The sequence below is a fragment of the Symsagittifera roscoffensis genome, chromosome 3, assembly GCF_963678635.1.
Source record: "Symsagittifera roscoffensis chromosome 3, txSymRosc1.1, whole genome shotgun sequence".
NCBI lineage: Eukaryota > Metazoa > Xenacoelomorpha > Acoela > Convolutidae > Symsagittifera > Symsagittifera roscoffensis.
In genome coordinates this window covers 41,630,153-41,653,425 of record NC_087064.1, presented here as the reverse complement: position 1 = coordinate 41,653,425, position 23,273 = coordinate 41,630,153, and the positions used below count along the sequence as shown (strand labels likewise).

The following is a 23,273-nucleotide window of genomic DNA, read 5'->3' as shown; positions in this document are numbered from 1 at the left end:
TTAGTATTAAGAAACCTTCATCAAGAGGAAACTTAAGTCGACAAAAATTGGGTGAACACCCATTGAGCCAAAAACCAAGTTGTTGTCATAAGAACTTTGAGCTATAAAGTACTGATACTCTGATTTGATGCCCCCTCCAGAAACACGAAAAAGAAGAAGACTGTTTTTTTTTACTTCACGTCGACATACAAGTAATTCAAGAAGCCGAAAGTAATGTTAGATGTACGCTAAGCCGATATAACATAAGTAGAAACAATACAGGCCGAATGAACCTTTTGGACGAATATGAAAATTCTCAGTGAACAAGAAAAGTCTGTAATGGGGCAGACAAAACATAGAGAGACAGACGATAGACGTACAATTTCTTGAAACGGGAAATTTTCAAATTGAAAAACAGGTCCTGAACAGTTTCGAACCTGGGACCTTTGCTATCCCAGGAGTAGTCATTACCTCAAGGCTAAAAACGCCGAAGAAGCTAACAAAATTGAATTGATTATAAATCTAGCTATCAAATGATTTTGTTAACCAAGTTTTTAACCTGAAAAAGTCTTCATTCCTTTTTGATAAAACTTGCCAGACGGAAGCGTAAAAATTGAAAGCACATGGGTTCAAAGCACATATATTGGTGGGCTTTATATAGATTTAATCAGATTTTAGTGTTAAAAATATTGTAATGGATTGGACGTCCACAGAAGGAGCTGGTTGACAGAGGCCGAGAAGCCTATAGATCAGAAGATACCTGTGTAATGGACCAAACGTTTGTAACCATCATAAAAAGTAAATGATAGTAATTTTGGCTGTCAAAAAAAATTGGCTGCCATATTGATAGCCACGCAATCAAAAAATATAAATTTCGGCCTAAAAACTGCTTTGCTTTAAGTCTTGTTGGCATGGGCAGATGCAGAATTTTTTTCGAGGGCAGATGCGAATTATTATCGACTCTTTTTAGCTCGACCAAATTGTATTTCCAAGCAATCACAGAACACTAGCAGACGCTATTTAGACAAAAAATAATTAGCCAAACTTTTGAAAAAACAGGTAGAAAAGCCGTTTTTGGGCATTTTGTGAAAAACGCGTTTTTTTGGCGCGCGCTCCCCCTCAAAACTTTTGGCGCGCGCTCACCCTCAAAATTAAATTATATTGGCGCCAAAGGCGCCTTTAGACAAATTTTAGGGTCGGTCAGCTTAAAAATACCAAAAGGGGACACTTTGAGTCGGCAGGGGGCCGAATACCTGAGGGACGAGGGGGCGTCCCTCCGAAAAAATCCGCCCTGCTTGTCGGTATGTTGCCCTAGGCCCGCTGATATTAAATTATTCACCCAAATGGACCATTTATTAGTGTTACATGATAACACTTGAATCCAAAGTTCCTCCGGCACTACCGTCTGTATTCAATAAAAACACCGCAAAACTTCAAAAAGCAATAACAAGTATCCAAAAGAGTAAGAAAATTGCCGACTACACTTTTGTGCTCATTTTTGCATTGTCCGATGAAAATATATGAAAAAGTTCCGACAATTCGAAAAATCCGACAACAATTTAAAAACCTTTAATCTATAAACGATACCTTTAAACGATACCTACAATACCTTTAAAAACGATAGATTAAAGGTCAGAGACTACAAAAGGAAGTTGAATGCTTTTAATGAATGCGTATTGTATATTTTTTTGTCCTGAGGGTAGGACAAATAACCTTAGGAATGGGTTTTCTTTCATGCAAAATCAAGAAACTCAAAAAACAATCGTAGGTCATCGAAAGAGTTAATCAAACTAAATCCCTCTCATTGTTGATTCGTATTCATAAAATCATAATACAATTGTCAGTGTCCAAATCAACAGTTCTAATTTTTTCCGTTGTCTGAATGTTTCCGTGGCTCACAATAACTTAGATATGATACTAAATGATATAAATCCTTTTTTTTCTACTGCAATTTAAAGTAATTACAGAAATTTAGCTGTAGAACAGAACAATAAATTCACGGTTTCAAATCAATTGCTCTTGAGAATGAGTAAAAGCAGAACCAGAGCGCAAATATTACCCATCAAAAAAGTTAAATAAAATCAAAAGAGTTATCAAATTATGACTGAGATGGTGGCGTTTTTCTGCAAATTACTACCTATCTTAAATGTTATCGCTAAGGCAGCTTGAAATTATCACACAACTTGTAGAACAGCTTTCAAGCAAAAAATTGCAACCGACTACTCTTCTGAGTTGCTACCAGCCTTTATATTGCTAGAATGATATTCGTTTTGGTTTTTGAGTTTTATAAATTTGAAGATTTACATTTGGACTTCAAAAAAAATATCCCTCTACAATTAAAAATTTCAAACTTCACAACAAAACCCAACATCAAATTTCAATTACAATCAAAATTGAAAACATTCCCTCTTTGAAGACCTTTAATAATCTCATAACTGCTCCACCATCAAAAAAAGAGACAAACAACTTGACTGCAACCTGGAATACTCTCTATAGCTGTTATCGACGGTTTTTTATGGCAGCACCACCTCACCTTGTGATTCTAGCTTAGCGTTTACTGGAGAAAAAAAGAAGATTGGTTAAAGTTCCAAGGAACTTTACGAGCTGGCATCACTGTGTTCCGCATACCAGAAGCACAACATCCGCAAGCTTAATATTTACATCTTCATCAATATTTGAAATGAAGTTGAGTGTTTTTTCATCTAGATGAAGATGTAAATATTAAGCTTGCGGATGTTGTTGCGGATGCGCAGTAAGTTACTCTTTTACTCGCCTGTTTCGCTCATCTGCTCGGATTTTTCCTGCGTTGCTGTCATCTAAAGTAGCCAAGCTTGCTAGACGATTCAAATTAGTTAGGAAATGCAATACCTCCTCATTTGAGGATTTGATAATTCTTTTGCGCATTTCAAAGTCATTTTCTCGGATTCAGTCGGGCTTTGCGTACCGATTGTGCAATTGCTCCAAAGCTTGTTCGAGATCATTTCGCGCAGCTTCATCAATATTTGAAATGAAGTTGAGTGTTTTTTCATCTAGATGAAGCTGCGCGAAATGATCTCGAACAAGCTTTGGAGCAATTGCACAATCGGTACGCAAAGCCCGACTGAATCCGAGAAAATGACTTTGAAATGCGCAAAAGAATTATCAAATCCTCAAATGAGGAGGTATTGCATTTCCTAACTAATTTGAATCGTCTAGCAAGCTTGGCTACTTTAGATGACAGCAACGCAGGAAAAATCCGAGCAGATGAGCGAAACAGGCGAGTAAAAGAGTAACTCACTGGCGGAATTCCCAACAAAAACAAGAAAAGTTTGCTTCAAGAAAACCAACATGTTAAAATTCAAGACCTCTGCTCAATTATTTGCAAACGAATCCAACAGAATCGCAAATGACGAGAAGATAAACTGTGCAACCTCCGTAATTCAAATTAAGGCTAGCCGAAGCAAGGAAGACAAGAAAATTTGGCATATCTCTGCAAATTCATCACATAATTGTTACGCAGAAAGCAGTTAAAACTTCGACGCATATTCAAACAATAGATAAAAACTCGATACCAGCATCGCAGAATTTGAGAGTATCACACTGATGATGAGGACGAAAGCGATCCGTCAAAAATCGATCAGCAGGCGGATTATTATTATACAGACTACTGTCAAGATAATCAGTAAGATATTTCTGAATCTGAAGACCAGAATCCAATCAGTTCTCCGATCAGGAACGAGCTGACACGGTCCAAAATAGCTGGGCTGGCTGGTTGAATAGAAGTCCGTTGTTTTGCAAAATATGCAGTAGCGAAACTCATCTCGCTAAAATTTGTACAAGATATATTTTCTACCTAAACTGAGGGAATAACAGAAGCACGATACTTATTTTCTACTAAAGCTTAACTTATCGCCATTAAATTATTACGAAAACCTTTAAACATTGCTGAAAAAGCTAATTGTGTTACTGCGGTTTCATTTGGTCAAAAATTACCTTTGAATAGAATGCCCACAACTCAGCCTCTTTTCCTGTTATAAAAACTCAAAAGAAGTCAATTGTGTTGTTGCTGTTTCACCCGGTCCTAAGTTGTCGTTAAACTGAAGGCCCACAACTTCGGCTTATCAAAGTTACAGTCATCTGTAACCTTTATCGTCAATACTGATAGCATCTCTTTAGCACAGTAAGTAGACCGTCAACGCAAAATTCAAATTAGTCTGCCTATTCTTAAAAATAATTGCCTCTTGAGGCATCGGTCGTTTTAAAACGTCAGTTTTCGATTATCTAGTGCATTAACCTTCAAATAGATCAAAATCCTACAGAACAAATGAGAAGTTTTGTATGAACCAGACAAAAACGCAAGCCAGACTGACAAAGAGTAGCTGACTATCTAACCATTTAATTAGTCAAAATCTGTTCAAAACTTCTGTTCAAACATTGATGAAGTTGCGCAAAATGATCTCGAACAGGCTTCGGAGCAATTGCAAAATCAGTACGCAGAGCACGACCGAATCCGAGAAAAAAACTGAATTGCGCAATAGAAGTTTTAAATCCTAAACTGAGAAGGCATTGGATTTCCTAACTGAATTGAATTACCTAGCAAGCTTGGCTCTTTAAGATGACAACAACGCAGGAATTAACCGAGCAGATGAGCGGAACAGGCGAGTAAAAGAGCAAGTCATTGGTGGAATGCCCTAAAAGTACAAAAAAGATTTTTATCCGAGAACACAAAAACATTACAGTTGAAGGCCTCTGCTCAATTATTTGCAGATGAATTCAAGTTGACAGAATTGCAAAAGACGAGAAGACGATTTGTGCAATCTCCGCCATTCAAAAAAAAGTGCTAGCAGTTGCAAGGGCGAAATGTGGCATCTCTCTGCAAATTCGACATAAGCTGGCCACGGAGAGAGCAGTCAAAACTTCGACGCAAAACAAAACGATAGATATAATCTCGACACCAGCATCGCAGAATTGGAGAAAATTAAAATGATGCTGAGGAAGAAAACGATCAATCGAAACTCGGTCACCAGGCGGATCATATTTTAATGAATACTACCAAGATGATCATGAAGATATTTCTGAATCTAAAGACCAAGAACCAAAACAACTCTCTGATCAGGAACGACCTGAGACTGTCCAAAAGAGCTGGGCTGGCTGGTTAAAAACAAGTTTGTTGCTTTGGAATTTATGCAGTAGCGAAACTCATCTCACGAAAGGTTGTACCAGATAACTCTTCTACCTCGACAGAGTATAACAGTAGCATGATTCACCTTTTCTACTAAGGCTTGTCTTAACGTCATTTAAATATTATGAATAGCTTTGTACTGCTCATCTGATAAACTGGCTGGGGAAAAGTATCAAAACTTCCCTAATGTTTCTTTGGCTTCTTCAACTCAACAGTTCACTTGTGAAAGAATCAAACCATCAATTTTCAAAAAACAAGCGGTAAAAACTCAGCAAATAGTATAATTCCGATCCCACTAACGGACTAGCATGCGGTTTAAACTTAGGCAATTGGTATTTCAAACTTCAATATGAATACTCTGGCGATTGAAGCAATCATAATTATCTGACAATACCAAAAAACGTTAGCAAAATAAAGAGAAGGTTCACAAAATTTGATGCGTTTTTGACAAATTCACATGACTAATTCCACTGCGACAAATTAACTGAAAGAGCTAAGGGTGGCACTGCGGTCTCATTTGGTCAAAACTTACTGTGAATAGAATGCCCACAACCTAAGCCTCTTTTCCTGTTAAAAAACTCAAAGAAGTCAATTGTGTTGTTGCTGTTTTATCTGGTCCTAAGTTGTCGTTAAACTTGAGGCCCACAACTTCGGCTTATCAAAGTTACAGTCCTCTGTAACCTTTATCGTCATTACTGATAGTATCTCTTTAGCACAGTAAGCAGACCTAAAGCGCGCAAAATTCAAACTAGTCTGCCTATTCTCGAAATAAAAATGATTGCCTCTTAAGGCATCGGTCGTTTTAGAACGACAGTTTTCAATTATTTAGTGCATTAACCTTCAAATAGATCAAAATCCTACAGAACAAATGAACAGCAATTGTTACAGCGAAATTAGTTTCGACTCCGAAGTTTCTTTTACTTTTCGATAAAATTTCGTATGAACCAAACAAAAACGCCAGCCAGGCCGAAAAAGGGAAAGAGTAGCTATGTTACAATTTTAAAAAAAATCAAATTCTTTTCAAATCTTGCTGAAGCTGCGCGAAATGATCTCAAACAAGCTTTGCGGCAATTGCAAATCAGTACGCAGGGCCCGACCGAAAACGAGAAAAAGACTGAATTGCGCAATAGAGTTTTCAAATCCTTACCTGAGAAGGCATTGGATTTCCTAACTAATTTTAGTTTTCTAGTAGGCTTGGCTCTTTTAGATGACAACGACGCAGGAATTATCCAAGCAGATGAGCGAAACAGGCGAGTAAAAAAGCACCACACTTATATACTAAGTATTTCCTTTTAGCTGTAGAACAGAAAATTAAATTCACTGTTTCAAATCAGTTGCTCTTGAGAATAAGCTAAGCAGAATCAGAGTGCAAAAATAACCCACCAAAAGAAAAGGAATAACTTAAAAATTATCATATACGCCGTCGTCAGGAATCGAGCATGTATCTTTGATAACTACGAAACACCTTTTTTTTTCACTACGTTTTTTTTCACTATAAACCTCCCATTGCCAAAAACATTTGGCTAGCGTAAAATAGATTTGCAGAAAAAAATGCACTAAAAATAAGCAGATATAGCTTGTGTTGCATTCTAATTGAAATCCAGCAACCTCAACTCTCCAGTTGCAATCGAATGTGCGGACCAGTAAGTCAAGCAGAGGAAAATATTTGCTTCAAAAAAAATTGCACTGTGCTTGTCTAAATATGTAGCGAACACTCAATCAATCCAACTATTTACTCTTATCACTGGCACATACTGTAATGTCATCCCTGGCCCTCTGAGGTCTGGCCGCGAGACTTCTGCTCCTGGCCAGAGAGGCACTTCTGCTCCAGTCCTTGAACTCCCTCTGGTACGAACTGGATCTCTGAATGTAGTCGCTGGCATATGGCGGAATACCAGCGTGCGACTTGAACACCACCTGTATCAAAACAGCCAAAATCTAGTAACACAGCGAAATAGAAAAAAATATATAGAAAAATCTATTAGAAAAAACTATAAAAAAATATTAAATTTTGCCAATCTAATCAAAATCAAAAAACTTGAACACTCATTTATCAAATTTTTTACTACGCAAACTAATTAATTGACGTTCTTCACATGCATTTTTCGTTTCAAAACTGTGTTTTCGTAATCAACGCATTTTAATTTTAGCACTTGGTTTTACCTCAGAATCATCTAGTGTTGGCTTGGAACGAGAGAAGTTATCCCATTTAGGAAAATTGCGACTGTACTCAGAAACTCGAGGCTTCACTTTGGGAACCACTGATGCTGCCATAGTTTTCATCTTAATTTCGGCTTTGACGCTATCGTCTAACCCTTTCTCCAAACTTGACTTCACAATTTCCGTTTTGGCATCTTCCAAGTAGGGTTCTGGATTTGCGTGCGGATAGTCGACGGTTGGTTGAGCCGACTTTTCAAAGCGAGGCGCTTTTGGGGGCGACAGTTTGTAATCATGCTTGGACGGCAACGATTTCTTTTTCAACACTTCTGGATTGGCTACAGCTGGTTGTTTAGCTTTCACTTGATATGTTTTAGACATAGCTGTTTCAGCTGCAGGGCCGATGAGTTTCGTCTTGGCTCCAGCAGGCTCAGAGTATTTTACACTAGTCTGTAGAAAACATTCATTATTTGATGGCATTATACAAATTTTCACAAAAAGCATTTCTTAAAACACTTATCACTGACATACACAAAAATGTTTCTGTAACGAAGGTAGAGGGTTTGAACTTAATTTCAAAATAGATGCCAATTTTTAGATCGATAATTCTGATATTTAAGCAGTACTGTATTAAAAGAAAATTTACGCGTCGCAGGCGATTTCAAAAGAAATAGTGTTTTCAAGCCCATAATGGAAGGTTTGAACAAACAACTGGCGCTCTTTCTCATAATTATAATATATTGGAGCATCGATTCTGAATTAATGGCGCCCTAAGTCACATGTACCTTTGGTCTCCTGGCTTCAGTAGCAGGATTGGGCGAGCCGTTGATGAGTTCCTCTATCTCTCTCGGATTGGTGGTCTCCAGCAGCTGATTGGTCACATAGGGGTCTGTGATCCTCCTCTTGTGCTGCAGGGGCGGCTCTTGCAAAGTGTCTGAAGTCAAGACTTTTCGTTTTACTTGTTCAAACAAAACAATCAAGGAGTAGTAGCAGAAAATCAGAGGGAAAACAGGAGTAGCAAAAAACCAAACCACCTGGGTTTTCGAAATTGAGGATGTACTTCAAGTACAATTGACAAGGCGATTAGATTTATAACCAACCAGATGAACATTAGACTCAGAGGTAGTCAAAGGTCTGACAAAGTATACTTACAGGCCAAGTAGTATGAGGGTTTTCCCGCTTCCTGAGCTAATAGCTCTTCGGCCGGCTCATTGGAGGCTGACTTGAGCGAGTCCTTCCACTTGTACGTACTCTGGTACTCCGAATGTCCCTATCAACAGAGCAAATTGAAAAAATAGAAACCAATTGCAGTTATTTTTAGCACAGACTTTTTAGCCAATGCTCAATTTTAGCAATAACATTTCGAATTTCTTAGCACTTCAGAAAAACAATATCTGTCAGTCTTGGCGGATTTTTAATACTATTTTATACCAGCCATTTATTAATTTGTTGGGAAAATTAGGCTCAATTTGTTTCTGGAAAGCAAAAATTTTTTTTACATAAGAAGCAAAAGAAAGAATTTTGAAATTTTTCCCTGATTTTTCTAGACAAAGTGATATGTTTGCCTCTCGTCTTTACGCATTAAACCAAATAACTTGTCTTGAAATCTGCGCGTACGATACACGATAAACATAGCCAACAGACAGCTGGGAAAAAAGTCAATGAACGCAAGTAAACAGAAAAAACTACTATTTTAGTTTGTGAAAAACAAAAAAACTACTATTTTGGTTTGTGAAAAACTACTATTTTGGTCTGTGAAAAATCTGAAAAAATTAAGATTGATACTTTGATATAAATAACCAATTAAAAAAAAACTGCATCAATTCACAAATTTTTTGTTTCGCTCCATTTTCCAAACTAGAAGTAAATCAAGTTTTCCGTGACCTTGTTAGATTTATGTTAGACCCCATAAATCCATCTCCTCCTCGACGCGGTATGGGGGCCAGCAGTGCAGGGCCAACGGAGCTCTGGCCCTTGGCCCTGGCGAGTCCTTGAGGTATTACAGCCGCTAGACACCCATGAAGTCTCCTAACACTATTCCGAATGCTGCCAGGTTTTCCCCCCGCTTAAGTGGGAAACCCATCAGGTCTCCTACCCGTTTAAGTAGGAACTGCGAAATCTCCCCTATCTCAGGGCGCTCTGACCCCATCAGAGTAGGGTCCCTAAATGTCCGCACATTGCTCTCGCCTGTACAACAGACCATGCTGGCGATGATTATGTGCCAGTATCAGCTTGAAACTATCTGCCTCTCGGAGCTACGACTAGCCATCGGAGAGTACAACCACTAACATCCTAGCCTCCCCAAATTAAACTACAAGCTATACAATAGTGGTCCCGACAACCAAACTGGGCTGTATGGAGTGGGTATCGCCCACAGCCAGCAAATGCGCCATGGAGTGGGAGCCAGTGAACTAGCGTTTAGCAAGAATCAGATTGAGGAGGACATTCGCTCTTTCTACTCGAGTTTAGAGTCTCTCGGCGACAAGGCCCCTTCACGAGATGTGCTCATTATTGCGGGAGATTTTAATGCTCAGATGTGTACCACAGATCACTCCGCAAACATCGGTAGGTTTGCCATTGGTAACTCATTCAGTCGAAATGGCGACCCCCTTAACGACTTTACCGCCTCCAGAAATCTCCGTTGGTGTAACACCATCTTTCAGCACAAACTCAGGCACCTTCAAACATAGAGGATACCTGACGGACGGACCATGAACCAGATCGACTATATTGTCGTCGGCACTGAATGAATGAACTCAATCTCCCAATGTCGGTCGTTCTGGGAAACCTTCGTCGATTCAGACCACGCAATAGTGATCGCTACCGTTGGTCTGAAATTGAGGAGTGTACCCAAGAAGAAACTCCCCAAATAGCTCAACATCTCTCTGCTGAATCTCTGACATCTCTCTCCGCGGCGTCTAGTTCGCATCCGTGGCGACAGCTCCAGAGCGTGAGAGTTGGCACGCAAGGTTCGGTGCAGCGTCAAGAAGGACCGCGAAAACTACTGGAATGAGTTGGCTGAGCAGCTTGAGCGGGCTTCCGCCAACGGCATTTGCAGGAAACTCTTTCAATTGGCTCGTGACCACAGTTCCAAAAAAAGTCTAAGCCAGTCTCTGGGACGATCCTAGACGGGCAAGGTGAGACCATCCTAAACGTCAACCATAGGATGGACTGGTGGGTACGTCACTTCAGTGAGCTGCTCAATCGTCCTAGTCCTTCTGAGCTAGTGCATATCGACACCAGTGCACCTGGTAACTGTGACGACATCGACGAACCACACACCGTCCAGGAAGTCTTGACAGCTATAAATTGAATCAAAAATAACAAAGCAGTAGACCTGACGGCTTACCGGCAGAGGGTCTTAAAGCCCCCTGGTCTTCCCTTTGCGCAGAAGATACAGATTATTCTCGAGAAGATCTGGATTGGAGAACCCATTCCTGAACAGTGGCGCATCTCCCACCTGATCCCGCTTCACAATAAGGGCGACGTCAAAATGTGCAAAAACTACAGGGGGATCTCCTTGTTGTGTATTTCGTTCAAAATACTGGAGAGCATCATCCTCCAGAGAGTCAGGCAGGTTTTCGGGCGGCTAGAGGCTGTATAGATCAGATTTATAGCCTCCATCAAATACTTGAGCAGCGACACGAGTTTAGAAGAGCGACTGTCATCTGCTTCGTTGACTTAACAGCTGCATTTGACAGTATTCACAGGCTTGCTCTCTGGAGACTACTCCGAGAGGCTGATGTCACAGCAAACACCGATATCATAGTGAACATGTACCTTCACACTAGTTGTAAGATCAAGGCTTACAACGACGAGAGTGACAGTTTCTTCGTCTTCACTGGAGTAAGACAGGACGGGACCCTGTCACCTGTTCTTTTCCTTCTTGCGGTAAACCATATACTCAAAACCGTGGAATCACGTTGTGATCTGGCCATCAGAGTATACAATTGAAAACTTTGCCTTCGCCGATGATATCGCCATTATTCCAGACTTCGTATAAAACCTCAGTCAGATGACCTCTCTCCTGTCAGACGAGGCAGCAAAGCTCGGGCTTCATATAAACTGCGAGAAAACGAAGCTCATGAAAACCGCTGATAAATACGGTACAATCGACATAAATGGGGCGGGAGTCGAGAATGTGAACGATTTCTGCTACCTTGGTAGTAAGATAACCCCAGACGGTTCTGCCGGGGCCGTAGTAACTGTTGTGCAGCAAAAGTTGGGAAACTAAAAATCACCAATCCAACTGAATAAAACTAGTGATTCGCAAAGAGTGTAAATTATTTCATGAGTTATAGATAGAAGTCAATTGATTTTTGTTAAATGCGGTTTTAAATAAGTAAATCAGTTCAATCGTAGATTTAGTTCAAGTAGAAAGCTGAGATGTCTTTTTTAGGCTTCAACATTCCGCCTCCCTTGAAGTGTCTTCAATTTTCAGATCGTTATTATGTCTGGATATGACTACCCATTTACAGTGTATGAGACGAAGGAGAGGGCGGAGTCGGGTAGAGCACCACGTCTGCCTCCACATGGCGAGGTGCGAAGGTCCAGTAGGCGGGGCGCTGTCGACCGGGAGGACCTGCAGGGTTTCTTCGATGCAGTGACCAGAGGAGATCTGGGTTTCACTCCGATTCCTGTAAAGTCGTTGGATGAGATCCAGTCTTCAAGGAAGGAAGCTGCAATCGTGGATAGGGCAGTTCTGCGGTTTCCGAAAGCTGAGACTGTGAGTAGCATTTATTCAATTGTATCATAGTAGTAGAGTATAGCGGGTGTGCATCAATCGTTTATTTTGTTTTAGAAGCAACTTAGAGGTCTTAAACGTATTAGTGACCTCAGCGTAGAAGGGTCATTGTGCACTGGCTGGGAGGTTGGAGTTAACTGTCGAGAGACTCCTAGTGTGACAGCTAAGGGTGTTATTGGCGTCATGTCTGGAGGTCAGACCAGATGGCCGAAGCAGGTCTTTTCTTCTCTTCTCCAAGGTATTTTTGTAGAGTCCTCGTCCTTCCGGACTTTCCATCAACACTTGGATGAGGAAGATGATGCTGTTTTGTGTCTTCTGGGGGGCCGAAAGTTGTGGCTGATGACATCTGAAGTTAATCTCTCTGGTGAACTTGAGCGCCTGGCCGGTAGCAATGATTCGGAGATGGGGTTCACTGATGCTGCTAAGTATCTGAGGAACCTTGGTTCTCAGCAGAAGAAACTGGTCCGCTATGGTGTTCTTGAGAAGGGGAAAAGTTTGTATCTTCTATATGCGTGGTGCCACGCAGTTCTGACTCTCTGCGACGAAGAGAGGGTCTGCTGCATGTACTATGCGGAGATGCAAACTCGACTTTCCTTGGTAGCATCTGCGTGGAAGCGCTGCCAGCAACACTGCAGGGTCAACAAGCGAAGAGGACCAGATGACAGCGAATCGCATGACAGCGAATGACTGTTCAACGGTAAATATGTAAGCAATTATTCAATAAATGAACTAAATGTGACTGCACCATAAGTAAGGAGTATACAAGTGAAGTATTAACGGTACGAGTCGTGAGCGAAAGTTTGTGTACTTAGAAAAACATTTTATGCGAATTAATGGTTGTAAATCATTACAATACGACATCTTTGAATATAATTTAAAGGCAAATATAACATTTTAACAGTTTGACGTGATCAGAGAGCCTATTGTTACATTCAAGACAGGAGCGTAGGCGTATCCTAGCTGTTTTCAGACAATAATTACATTTTGGGTCATGAGAGTACAACCTCATACGAATTTTAATGAACGATTTTGCACAAAAATTGATGAAAATTTACATCATTTTCGACTTTTATGAACATACAACATTGGGAATTTACATGAAAGTAGTCAATATGAACGATTCAGACCATAAAGCATTGCATAGGGGGTAATTTAGGTTCCTACTTTCAAAAGGGTCATGGGGGTACTACCACTGAAAATTTGAAAACTGCACATTTTTGATATTTTTCGATTTTTAGCACAATAAAGTTCTTGTTTTAAATGAACTGCACATTGGATATGACTTGGTTGCTATACTGGTAGCTTCCGCAGCTTCGCGACTGGGCGTATGTATTCACCAGTTGTGGTCTTCACTTTTACCACTCGAACAATCGAGTCATTTCCAGGATAAACTTCTATGATTCGTCCAGTTTTCCATTCGAGCGGTCGTTCATTGTCTTCGGCAAGTAGGACTAGGCTGCCAACTTTAAATTCTGGGCCATCCGTGAACCATTTTTTCCGTATTTGTAGCGTTATGAGGTAATCCCTTTTCCAAACTTTCCAGAAATCCTTGATCATATTCTGTAATAGTCGATATCGTACATTGGTTGAAACTTGGATGTCAGCAGAGGGAAGAGTTAGCAATGATTCCCCTATCAGAAAATAAGCGGGTGTCAGCGGAGTTGGGTCGTTAGGATCACTTGACATTGGATACAATGGTCGTGAGTTTAAGACAGCTTCAATTTGATTAAGAATTGTAAGAAATTCTTCAAAACTGAGACGTTGCAGTCCTATAACTTTTCGCATATGTCTCTTCATACTTTTTACAGCTGCTTCCCAGAGTCCTCTATTTGTCCGTTCCATTTTTGTCGAGCAGTTCCTTGATTTTGATCAGATCATTTCGAGCCCCGATAAAATTGCTTCCATTGTCACTTAAGATTTTCTCAGGTTTACCACGGCGTGCAGTAAATCCTTTCAATGAAAGGATGCATGCTTCTTTGGTTAGACGAGTAACCATTTCCAAATGAATAGCTTTTGTCGCGAGACAAACAAAGACGGCAACATCAATTTTTGAGACCTCTGCTTCCTTAATTTCGAAGGGACCAGCAAAGTCTATTCCACATTGAGCAAATGGTTTTGCGGGTGTTATTCTTTCTGTAGGAAGATCAGCCATGAATTGAGAAGTAGGTTGCTGACTAAATCGGACACAACTCATGCATCTTCTAATGAACTGTCGAACTAGATCACGGCCTCCGATTATCCAAATTTCCTCTCTCATTGTGTTCAGTACTAATTGCCCCCCGCCATGAAGAGTATCTTCATGATATTTGCGTATAAGTAGGGATACTAAATCAGATTTTTTCGAAACGAGTATTGGAAACTTCTTGTCTGTTGAGTAGTTCGATTGTGAAAGTCTGCCTCCAACTCTTAGAATTAGCATTTGTCTGCCTCCAACTTAGTCTGCCTCCAACTCTAAACGAAGAATTAGCATTTTTGCCATGATTCTATTTTTAGGACTAAGACAATCTTCTTCAAATTGTACATCAGATATCCGCTTAGATCTGAGCCACTTCCGATAGTTTGTCGATATTCTATGCTTAAGATGTTGAACAAATGATAGTACATAGCATGCGATGCGTACTGTCTTGTTCCAAGTGCTGTAGTCCTTTAAACGAAAAATTCCATCCGTCATTTCGTTTTGAGCATGATTTGCGAGAACAGTTCGAATTTGTTCACTTTCTGCATTAGTCTTGGCTTTGACGGTTCGTTTTTCAGGTGCTTCAACTAGAGATGGTTGTAGGTTGGGCCAGTGCCTTTCATCCTTGGTCAACCAATCTGGTCCATTCCACCAGAGTGATGAAGATATTAATGTGTCAGCTAATACACCACCAGAGGCTAAATCAGCTGGATTTACTGCTGTTGGCACGTGTTTCCAATCACTTCTGGGTAGGGTCTCTTGTATTGGTGAAACTCTGTTTGCAACAAAACTGTTCCACGTTCTTGGAAGTTGAGCAAGCCATTGCAAGACAATTGTTGAATCAGTCCAGGCGTGTGAAGTTATCTTGAGATTTGTTTTCCTCAAAATTGAATGAACTGATTTAAGAAGTTTGGTAGCTAAACTTGCACCGCAGAGCTCTAATTTGGGAACAGAGATTGCTTTGACCGGAGCAACCTTTGTTTCGGAGGTCAGTAGATACGCAAAAGTTTTGACGTCATCATTGGTAATTCTTGCATAGATTGCGGCTGCATATGCTTTTTCGGAAGCATCGCAGAATACGTGAAGTTGAACCTCCTTTATTGGATGTGAGCTCATAGATCTTGGTATCTGTAGTTCCAGTAGTTGAGGCAATGTTCCGGTGAGCTCATACCATTTTTCCTTGGTTTTCTGATCGACTTCAGAATCCCAATCAAAACCTTGGACCCATAGCTTGGACCCAGCCATTCAATTGATGATGAATGGAGCTAGCCATCCCATCGGATCAAACAATTTTGAAATTGTGGACAGAAGAGTCCTCTTTGTAAGCAGTTTCAGCTCTGGTAAGGCAGTTGAAAAACAAAAGATGTCCTTATTGGGCTTCCAACTGACTCCTAGCGCCTTGATTTTGTATTCGTCAGAGAAAAGTTCCAGTACATCCGATTTTTCGCGGAGATGTTCTGGCAATCCTTCAATTATTTTAGCATTGCTTGAAGTTCATTTTCGTAGAGGGAATTCATGAGAGTTCAGCTCTTCGCATAAATCAGAGATGAGTCTTTCTGCTTCATGCTTATAATTAGCGCCACCAAGAAAGTCGTCTACATAGAAACAATTTTTGAGACTTTCTTTGATCTTTGCGTTCTTAGATTGATCTGCTACTTCATTGAGGCATCTTGTTGAGTGAAAAGCTGACGAAGCTATTCCATATGTAACACGTGTCATCCTGAGATGCTTGATTTCATCCGATTTATTTGATCTCCAAAGTATGCGATGGAAATCCTTCGATTTGTCCTCTAGAGCAACTTGTCGGTACATTTTTGCGATATCTGCTGATAAAGCAATTGGGTAGAACCTGAAGCGCATGATTATCGAGTAGAGGTCGTCTTGTACCGTGGGACCAACCATCAAAGTGTCGTTGAGTGATTGTCCGGTTGATGTTGTTGCAGATCCGTCGAAAACTACACGTAGCTTTGTGGTAGTAGAATCTTCCTTGAAAACGCAGTGATGTGGCAGATAATATACGCTATCAAATGGCTTTTAGATTTCTCCAGGCGTTATGTACTCCATATGCCCCATATCGAGAAATTCGTCTATGAATGCGGTATAGCGATCTTTAGTTCTGGATTCTGTTCCAGTCGTCGCTCGAGATAATTGAATCTGCGTTTTGCTTGTGCTAAACTGTCGCCAAGTTGACTATTGGGCTTGAAAGGCAGCTGCACGGTGAATCGTCCATTTTGTAGTATGGTTGTTTCCTTAAAGTGAGATTCACATCGATCTTCTTCTGTTGTTGTCTTTTTGAAATCAAGAATTTCTTCTAATTCCCAAAATTTCCTTAGACTATCGTCAATAGACACATGAAATGACTTAAAGAAGGTTGTTGGAGGACCGGGTGTTCTGCCGCAAATCATCCAACCAAATAGAGTGTCACGTGCATAAAGCTTGTCTGTAAGCTTAATCTTTTCGCAGCCAACAATGTCGTTGTAGACATCACAGCCTAGGATTATATCGATTTCCTTTGGTTTATCAAAGTCTGGGTCCGAGAGCTTAAGACGTGTGATATCCAAACTGTTCGGTATATTCACCCGTTCTCTGGGCAGGTAGCCAGAAAGTTTTTGAAGAGTGAAGGCTTCAATATGTAGAGATTGATTCTGAGAATCCTTTGTTTCCAGATTGACAGAACCAGATTTCACAGTTTTTGCACCTCCGCCAACTCGAGTTAGTTGAAGAGTCAATTTCTTGATTGGTAGCTTGAGTTGGTTAGCACAGCTGGTTGTAACGAAACTGCATTCAGATCCGCTGTCCAGTAAGGCTCGACAATTGTGATAACCGCCATTTGCAGTTTTCACCTCAATTAGTACAGTTCCCAGTATGGTAGTGGCACCGGTAGTACCCCCGTGACCCGCAAACTTATTTTCAGGTCCCGGTTGCTTGTTTGGGTCTGTATGGATGTGAAGTAACGAGTGATGACCCTTTCGACAGGTTTGGCACGTTGACTTCGACTTGCACTCATGATTTTGGTGTCCAAGGGACAGGCAATTGAAGCATAATCGCTTTGATTTGGCTTCTTGTCTTCTATTGGAAATAGACATTTCCTGAAATTTTGTGCATTGATACACGCGGTGATCACCACTGCAGCATGGGCAGATGCTTGTCTTAGCAGAGTTCGTGTGGTGTCTGAACCTTGTCATCTTTCTTAGAGTTTCCAGATTGGTCTGAATTTCCTTGATGATTTTTCTATGAATTGAAGGTAACTGGAGGTCCTTCGTAGCTTCTAGGGCGCGAGATCGTTCCTCCAAGAACTTCTTCATCTGTTTGATTTTTGGCACGTCACTTCCCGCGCAGGAAAGTTCCCATTGTCTTCTAGTTTCAGGATCTAATTTCTTGGCCAAAACGTGAACCCAGATCAAATCGCATTGATCAATTTTTAGTCCAAGTCCTGTCAGTGCCATCGTGTTTTCCGTGTAGGTGTTAATCAAGCGACGTATTGCTGCGGTTGACTCATGCTTCATTGGAGTGAATTCAAAAATTGCTTCCAAGTGAGCGTGTGAGATCATCTTGACATCAGCATATCGATCCTTTAGAAGTTCCCTTGCGACTGAGTAGTTCGCGTTTGTAGTAGGCAAGTGGGATAGCAAACGAAACGGTTCATCTTTGAGGGCACCCTTTAGGTATTGCAGTTTCTGAACATCAGACAGCGATGCATTTGAGTGAACTGCTCCATCAAAGGAATCTAAGAAAGGTAGCCATTGATCATACCTTCCGCTAAATGTTGGCGAATTCAGTTTCGGCAACTTCAGGCAAGTATCTTGGTTTCGGCCAGCACCACGTTGGGAAGTGGATTTGTAGGATCCTGTTCCGCTTGCGCTGTCGTCGTCTTTGACCGATTCAGTTGAATATTTTCCTCGGTCATCTAACATAGTTGTGATCATTTCCATCAAACAATCTACTTGAAGGTAGATTTTCTAAGCTTCTTCCAATTCAACTTCAATTGCATCTTCATCATCGTTTAGAACATTTGAAATTTGCTGATTAAGCTCTTCCAGTTCCTTTTTCTTTCGTTCGCACATCGTGAGATTGGCCTTGAGAGTTCCAATTTCCTTGTAGGTTAGAGCAGATGCCTCTTTGTTGAAGATTGCTGAGACGGCATTTTCCGATCGGGTAATGACACCGAGGTTAGCACTTCTTGATCGCTTCAAAGCAGGAAGAGTGAGCGTCACGTTGCTCATGTCACTAGCAGGTGATGACATTTTTAACTTTCCTCTTTGTTTCTAATCTTTGGTTCGTTTGTGAGTCGCGTTACACCAAAAACGTTGTGCAGCAAAAGTTGGGAAACGAAAAATCACCAATCCGACTGAATAAAACTAGTGATTTGCAAAGAGTGTAAATTATTTCATGAGTTATAGATAGAAGTCAATTGATTTTTGTTAAATGCGGTTTTAAATAAGTAAATCAGTTCAATCGTAGATTTAGTTCAAGTAGAAAGCTGAGATGTCTTTTTTAGGCTTCAACAGTAACCAAGCGCTTAAATCTCGCCTGGGCCGCTTTCAGCCAGTTATCTCAGTTGTGGAAATCAAATATCAAAACAAAGATCTTGATCCGTATTCTGAAGGCCAGTGTCTTCACAATTGCTTCACACGCCTGTGAAACTTGGAACATAATCCGAGCCGATATTCATAGACTCGACGTACTCTATATGAAATGCCTTCGTATAGTCACAAAAACCAGGTGGCAACACCAGGTATCCGACATCAAGGTCCTGCGAAAGAGTGATCAAGTAGAGACGTTTTCGGAAACCATCTGGCGCAGACAGAAGACATACCTCGGGTATGTTCTTCGCGTCGATTCCTGTCGATACCCCAAGATCCTATTCATGGCCAAACCAGATCGATCCTGGAAAAGACCGCCAGGTGGGGTAAAACTTTCAAACGAAAGGATCATGAAGAAAAAAACAGATGAACTAATGAAACCGCTCAACTTCTCCCGCCGCGTCTTTGATGCGATCTGTAAATATTACCTGGAAACCATTGCCAGCGATCGAAACCAGTGGCAGGCGGTCCTACATGGGTGACGCCAATACCTCATACGAGATGGAAAAGACGACTGAGCTGAACTGTTAGATATGGGAGTTTTCCTTCAACTCGATAAAAAAAAGGAATTGAACTTACAAAAACCGAAAGCTAAACCGCGAAAAAGTAAACTTGAACCTGAACAACTTTAAAGGATTTTCCTGAAAAATTTCATTAATTCTCAATTAAACGACGTTATAGGCCAAATCGAATCATTAACAGACTGCTCGCATTACTGCACAACCCTCATTGTTCTGACTGCCTTTGAAGTCTATAGATTGGCGTTCGCATAAAAATGATGAAGATTTCTAAAAAATGAAACAAAATCAAAGCAGTTTTTTTGTGATTTTTTTCGCAAACCAATTCCCACTTGCTGCGTAAAGAAAAAAAATGACACAATTTGTAGGTAAAATAGTATTAAATAGAAGGAATGGCATGCCTCAATTCAATTTGGAACGAGTTTTAACAGGGATTATATCTTCGCTTATGCGTTAATAGCATTAAAATCATCGCGCGTTAATTGTCCCGAGTAGGCAAAATTTAAACCCCAATAACTTTGCGAAAATTACTCAGAAGTAGAACATCGCTATAAATTCGAGCTCAGGACAACAAAAACTTTCAAGTTTATAAAGAATCATCAAAAATTGCTAGTTAAAATTCGAAGTTTGTTCGGGGAAAAAACCACCCCGAGCATAAATATATCGTCATTTTCTGCTTAAGTCAGAACAATAAAATCAAAAATTGCTGAAGCGATCACCAAAATGAGGCAGCAAGGGTAGGCTGGGAAATGAGTTGGCTATAATTGTAAAAAAAGATCATCTCTAAAAATGTCCATGCAGAACTTCTTGAATGCTAAAACAGAGAGGAAACAATGAAAAGGCACTAGGAATCCCTCAGCAACCTATGGCAGACGATAAACAAAAAAGACGCAAATGATGGCGAAAGAGTAACAATGGAAGCTACTAAAAAACCATTACTGGATGTAGCGTTAAAATAGATCTGACAGTTCGTGAAAATACCTTGAATATTAAATGACAACAGTCTTTGTTCCAATATTCAATTAAAACAATCGATTAAAACAATGTTATCTGAAATAGGAAACTATTATAAACACAATCAGAACATAGTCCATTATGCCCCCTCAAGTCATTTCGTAAAGGGCTGAATAGTTCAACTGCAATGTTTCGAATAGTTCTCCTGTTCTTACTTCATTGCAGATACTCAAAAGCACTCGTGGATAAGCATGTCGTCTAACAACGCTCCGGCGTCCTCAACTGACGACGAGTTGTCCGATTACCTGTGCTGTTTTCAATCACTTCCTCAACCAGTCCCGGTTTATTGTGAGGCTCCAGGCACTTGAGAGCACGGGGAACCTTACCTTGTGAGGACAACAGTGTAGTGGTTGCGTCCGACGACTCTGTCTGACTCACATGCTCCAAAGGCAAAACACCTGCCGTTGGGTTTTGTTGTTCGAAGAGATCTGGCTGATCAGGTTGCAGTGACGGCTCGCAGATGTCCAACGGATTCTTCTGTATACTCAGGTGAACCACTGATGATGGTTTGACCAAAGTTGTCAAAGGCTTTACCTGCGGCACCTGTGCCAAACTGACATCGGTTGGTCGAGGGTGCTCACTTAGGCCTCTGTGGTCTCTGTGAACAACTGGAAGGAACTTACGCAGAAATTTCCTATTTCGCAGAGTTACACGACCTGAAACATCCACTCTAACTATGTACTGGTCGAACTGACGTACCTCAATAACAATACCTGTCTGATCCCATTTGGTCGGATTTGGACCGGTTTGGTTTTGTATCCGGACATTATTGCCTACCCGTAGCGGTGGCAGATGACGGGTGTGTTCTTCAAGTCGTTCTGAAATCCGTGCATGGCGGATACGAAGGGCATCTTCACGGGCAGCCAAGGTTTCTGTGTGGTTGGTACTTACCAGGGTGAATGGGAAGGAAATCCCGAATTGGCCTGCCAAAAACGCACATCGAGGGAGATAACTGCGTGGTTCGATCTGGCGTATTGCGATACTGAAGCATTGCTCGATGGAAGTTGTCGGTGTCCAGGCATCCGTTCCTATCGGTATTATCAGCTATGAGTCGTTTAATAGTTTTCACGCCAATTTCTGCACGCGAGTTGCTGTGCGGGAAAGCCACGGACGAAACGCGGTGCGAAACGCCCCAATTTTGAGGAATGTTTGAGTTTCATGTGACATGAATTCCGTTCCTCCGTCTGACGACAGCTCGTCGCTTATACCGAATGTCACAAAAAGCTGCCTCAAACAAGTAATTAATCCTTTAGAACCATCGTTGGAACGCTCTACCACAGGCCAATTACTGTATCGGTCTACGACTACAAGGTAACGTTGCCCACCGTATCGGAAGTAATCCGCGACTACACATTGAAAGGGGTACAGCGGTTGGAAGGGTGGCGTTGGCGGTTGGCTCGGTTGGGATGGCGCATTTCTATTGCACGTGGCGCATCTCTCTCTCCACGCTGTAATTGCCGGAACCATTCCAGGCCAGAAGACGGAGGACTCAGCTGTTGATATCATCTGGGAAACACCTTGGTGCGCGGAATGCAAGACGGCGAGTGCTTTCTGCCGAAGCGATGGCGGTATTACCACACGATCTTTATAAAGGATAACTCCGTCGTAGGTAGAAAGATGTTCACGGTATTGAAAGAATCCTTGTATGGCAGTTGGCACCCGTTGTCGCGATTTCGCGAAACCCGCTTCAATATGTTGTAGAAGGAGTTGACACGATGAGTCGCTAGCTGTGCTAAGATCACAGATTCCCAGGTAATCTTACTAAGGACATCTCTGCTTTTGTTATCAAAGGAAGAGCAAATCTCGGTTTCTTTATTGTCGTGTACACGAATAGAAGCCAGGCACATAGTTTCTGGTGCGCCGATTGACTCAGTGGGTTGGTCGTCAGGCAATTGCATTTCTTCGGAAACCCCCACAGGATTACGTAAAACACTGTCAGCAGCTGCGTTTCTAGCTCCAGGAACGTGGACTATACGAAATCGGAACCGCAGTGTCTTCTCTTTGAGGTTTCGAAGGCGTGGGTTCTCTATATCATGTAGCGATCTGTCCCCGAACACCTTGACGAGAGGTTTATGATCCACAGCGATAATTAAGTTATCGCAACCAAGGACGAAGTGACGCGATTTTTCGAGTGCGTCGACCACGGCTAGCGCTTCACCTTCGATTGGAGCATATCTTGACTCTGCACTGCTCGTGAACCGGCTGCCAACGAGGGTCACACGCCATCCGCTTGCGCAACATAAGGGTTTGATGGGCTGGCAGGCACAATGATTTTGCGTTAGCCAAAAACCAATTCCAGACTTGCTCCAGTCAGTCGCAAGACAAGTAGGTCTCCCCTTATCGAAAATTTCCACACCTGAGCGAATCTCGTTGATAATGACATTCTTCGACGCTTGGAACGCATGCTCAAGATGATCTGTCCATTGGAATGGTGTACCAGGTTTTAAAAGGTTCCGAAACGGACTCATTTGAGGCGCTGCAGCGAAGGAATACGAGATTTGATTAACAAGACCGAACCAGCTTCGGATGTCCGTGATGTTCTTGGGCGATGGAAAACTTTCAATGGCTTCTAAGTATTGGGCACATGGACCAACGGTGCTATTGCTGATCTCAAATCCTGCAAAATCGACAGTTTCCTTCGCAAAAACAAACTTTGAAGGGTTTAGAACAATGCCATTGCTGCCACATAGGTGAAGCCATTCTGCGGCTTGTGAAAATGCCTCTGCGATGTCACTCGACCACAATAAAGTATCATCAATGCATTTTGTCTTGTTAGGTACCTGTGAAACAATTTCATCAAACCTGCGTGTATAGCCGTCTCCTGATGCGATGTACCCCTGAGGTGCAACACAGTACCGATATCTTCCCCACGGTGTGATGAAAGTGGTGTAGTGACGATCATCTTCGTGAAGGGAGATGCTGTGATATCCATCGAAAACCG

General features: G+C 41.4%; 1 protein-coding gene across 1 annotated transcript in view; it reads right to left on the bottom strand.

Moving 5' to 3' along the window:
* Positions 1-23,273, bottom strand: part of LOC134841621 (nuclear protein MDM1-like) — a 130,977-nt gene that overhangs the window by 24,865 nt on the left and 82,839 nt on the right. The window contains exons 3-6 of the mRNA XM_063857648.1: positions 8,450-8,567; positions 8,083-8,231; positions 7,304-7,747; positions 6,896-7,057 (exon numbers count right to left, since the gene is read on the bottom strand). Coding sequence (XP_063713718.1) covers positions 6,896-7,057; positions 7,304-7,747; positions 8,083-8,231; positions 8,450-8,567 — 873 coding nt within the window. The remainder of the gene's footprint in view (positions 1-6,895; positions 7,058-7,303; positions 7,748-8,082; positions 8,232-8,449; positions 8,568-23,273) is intronic.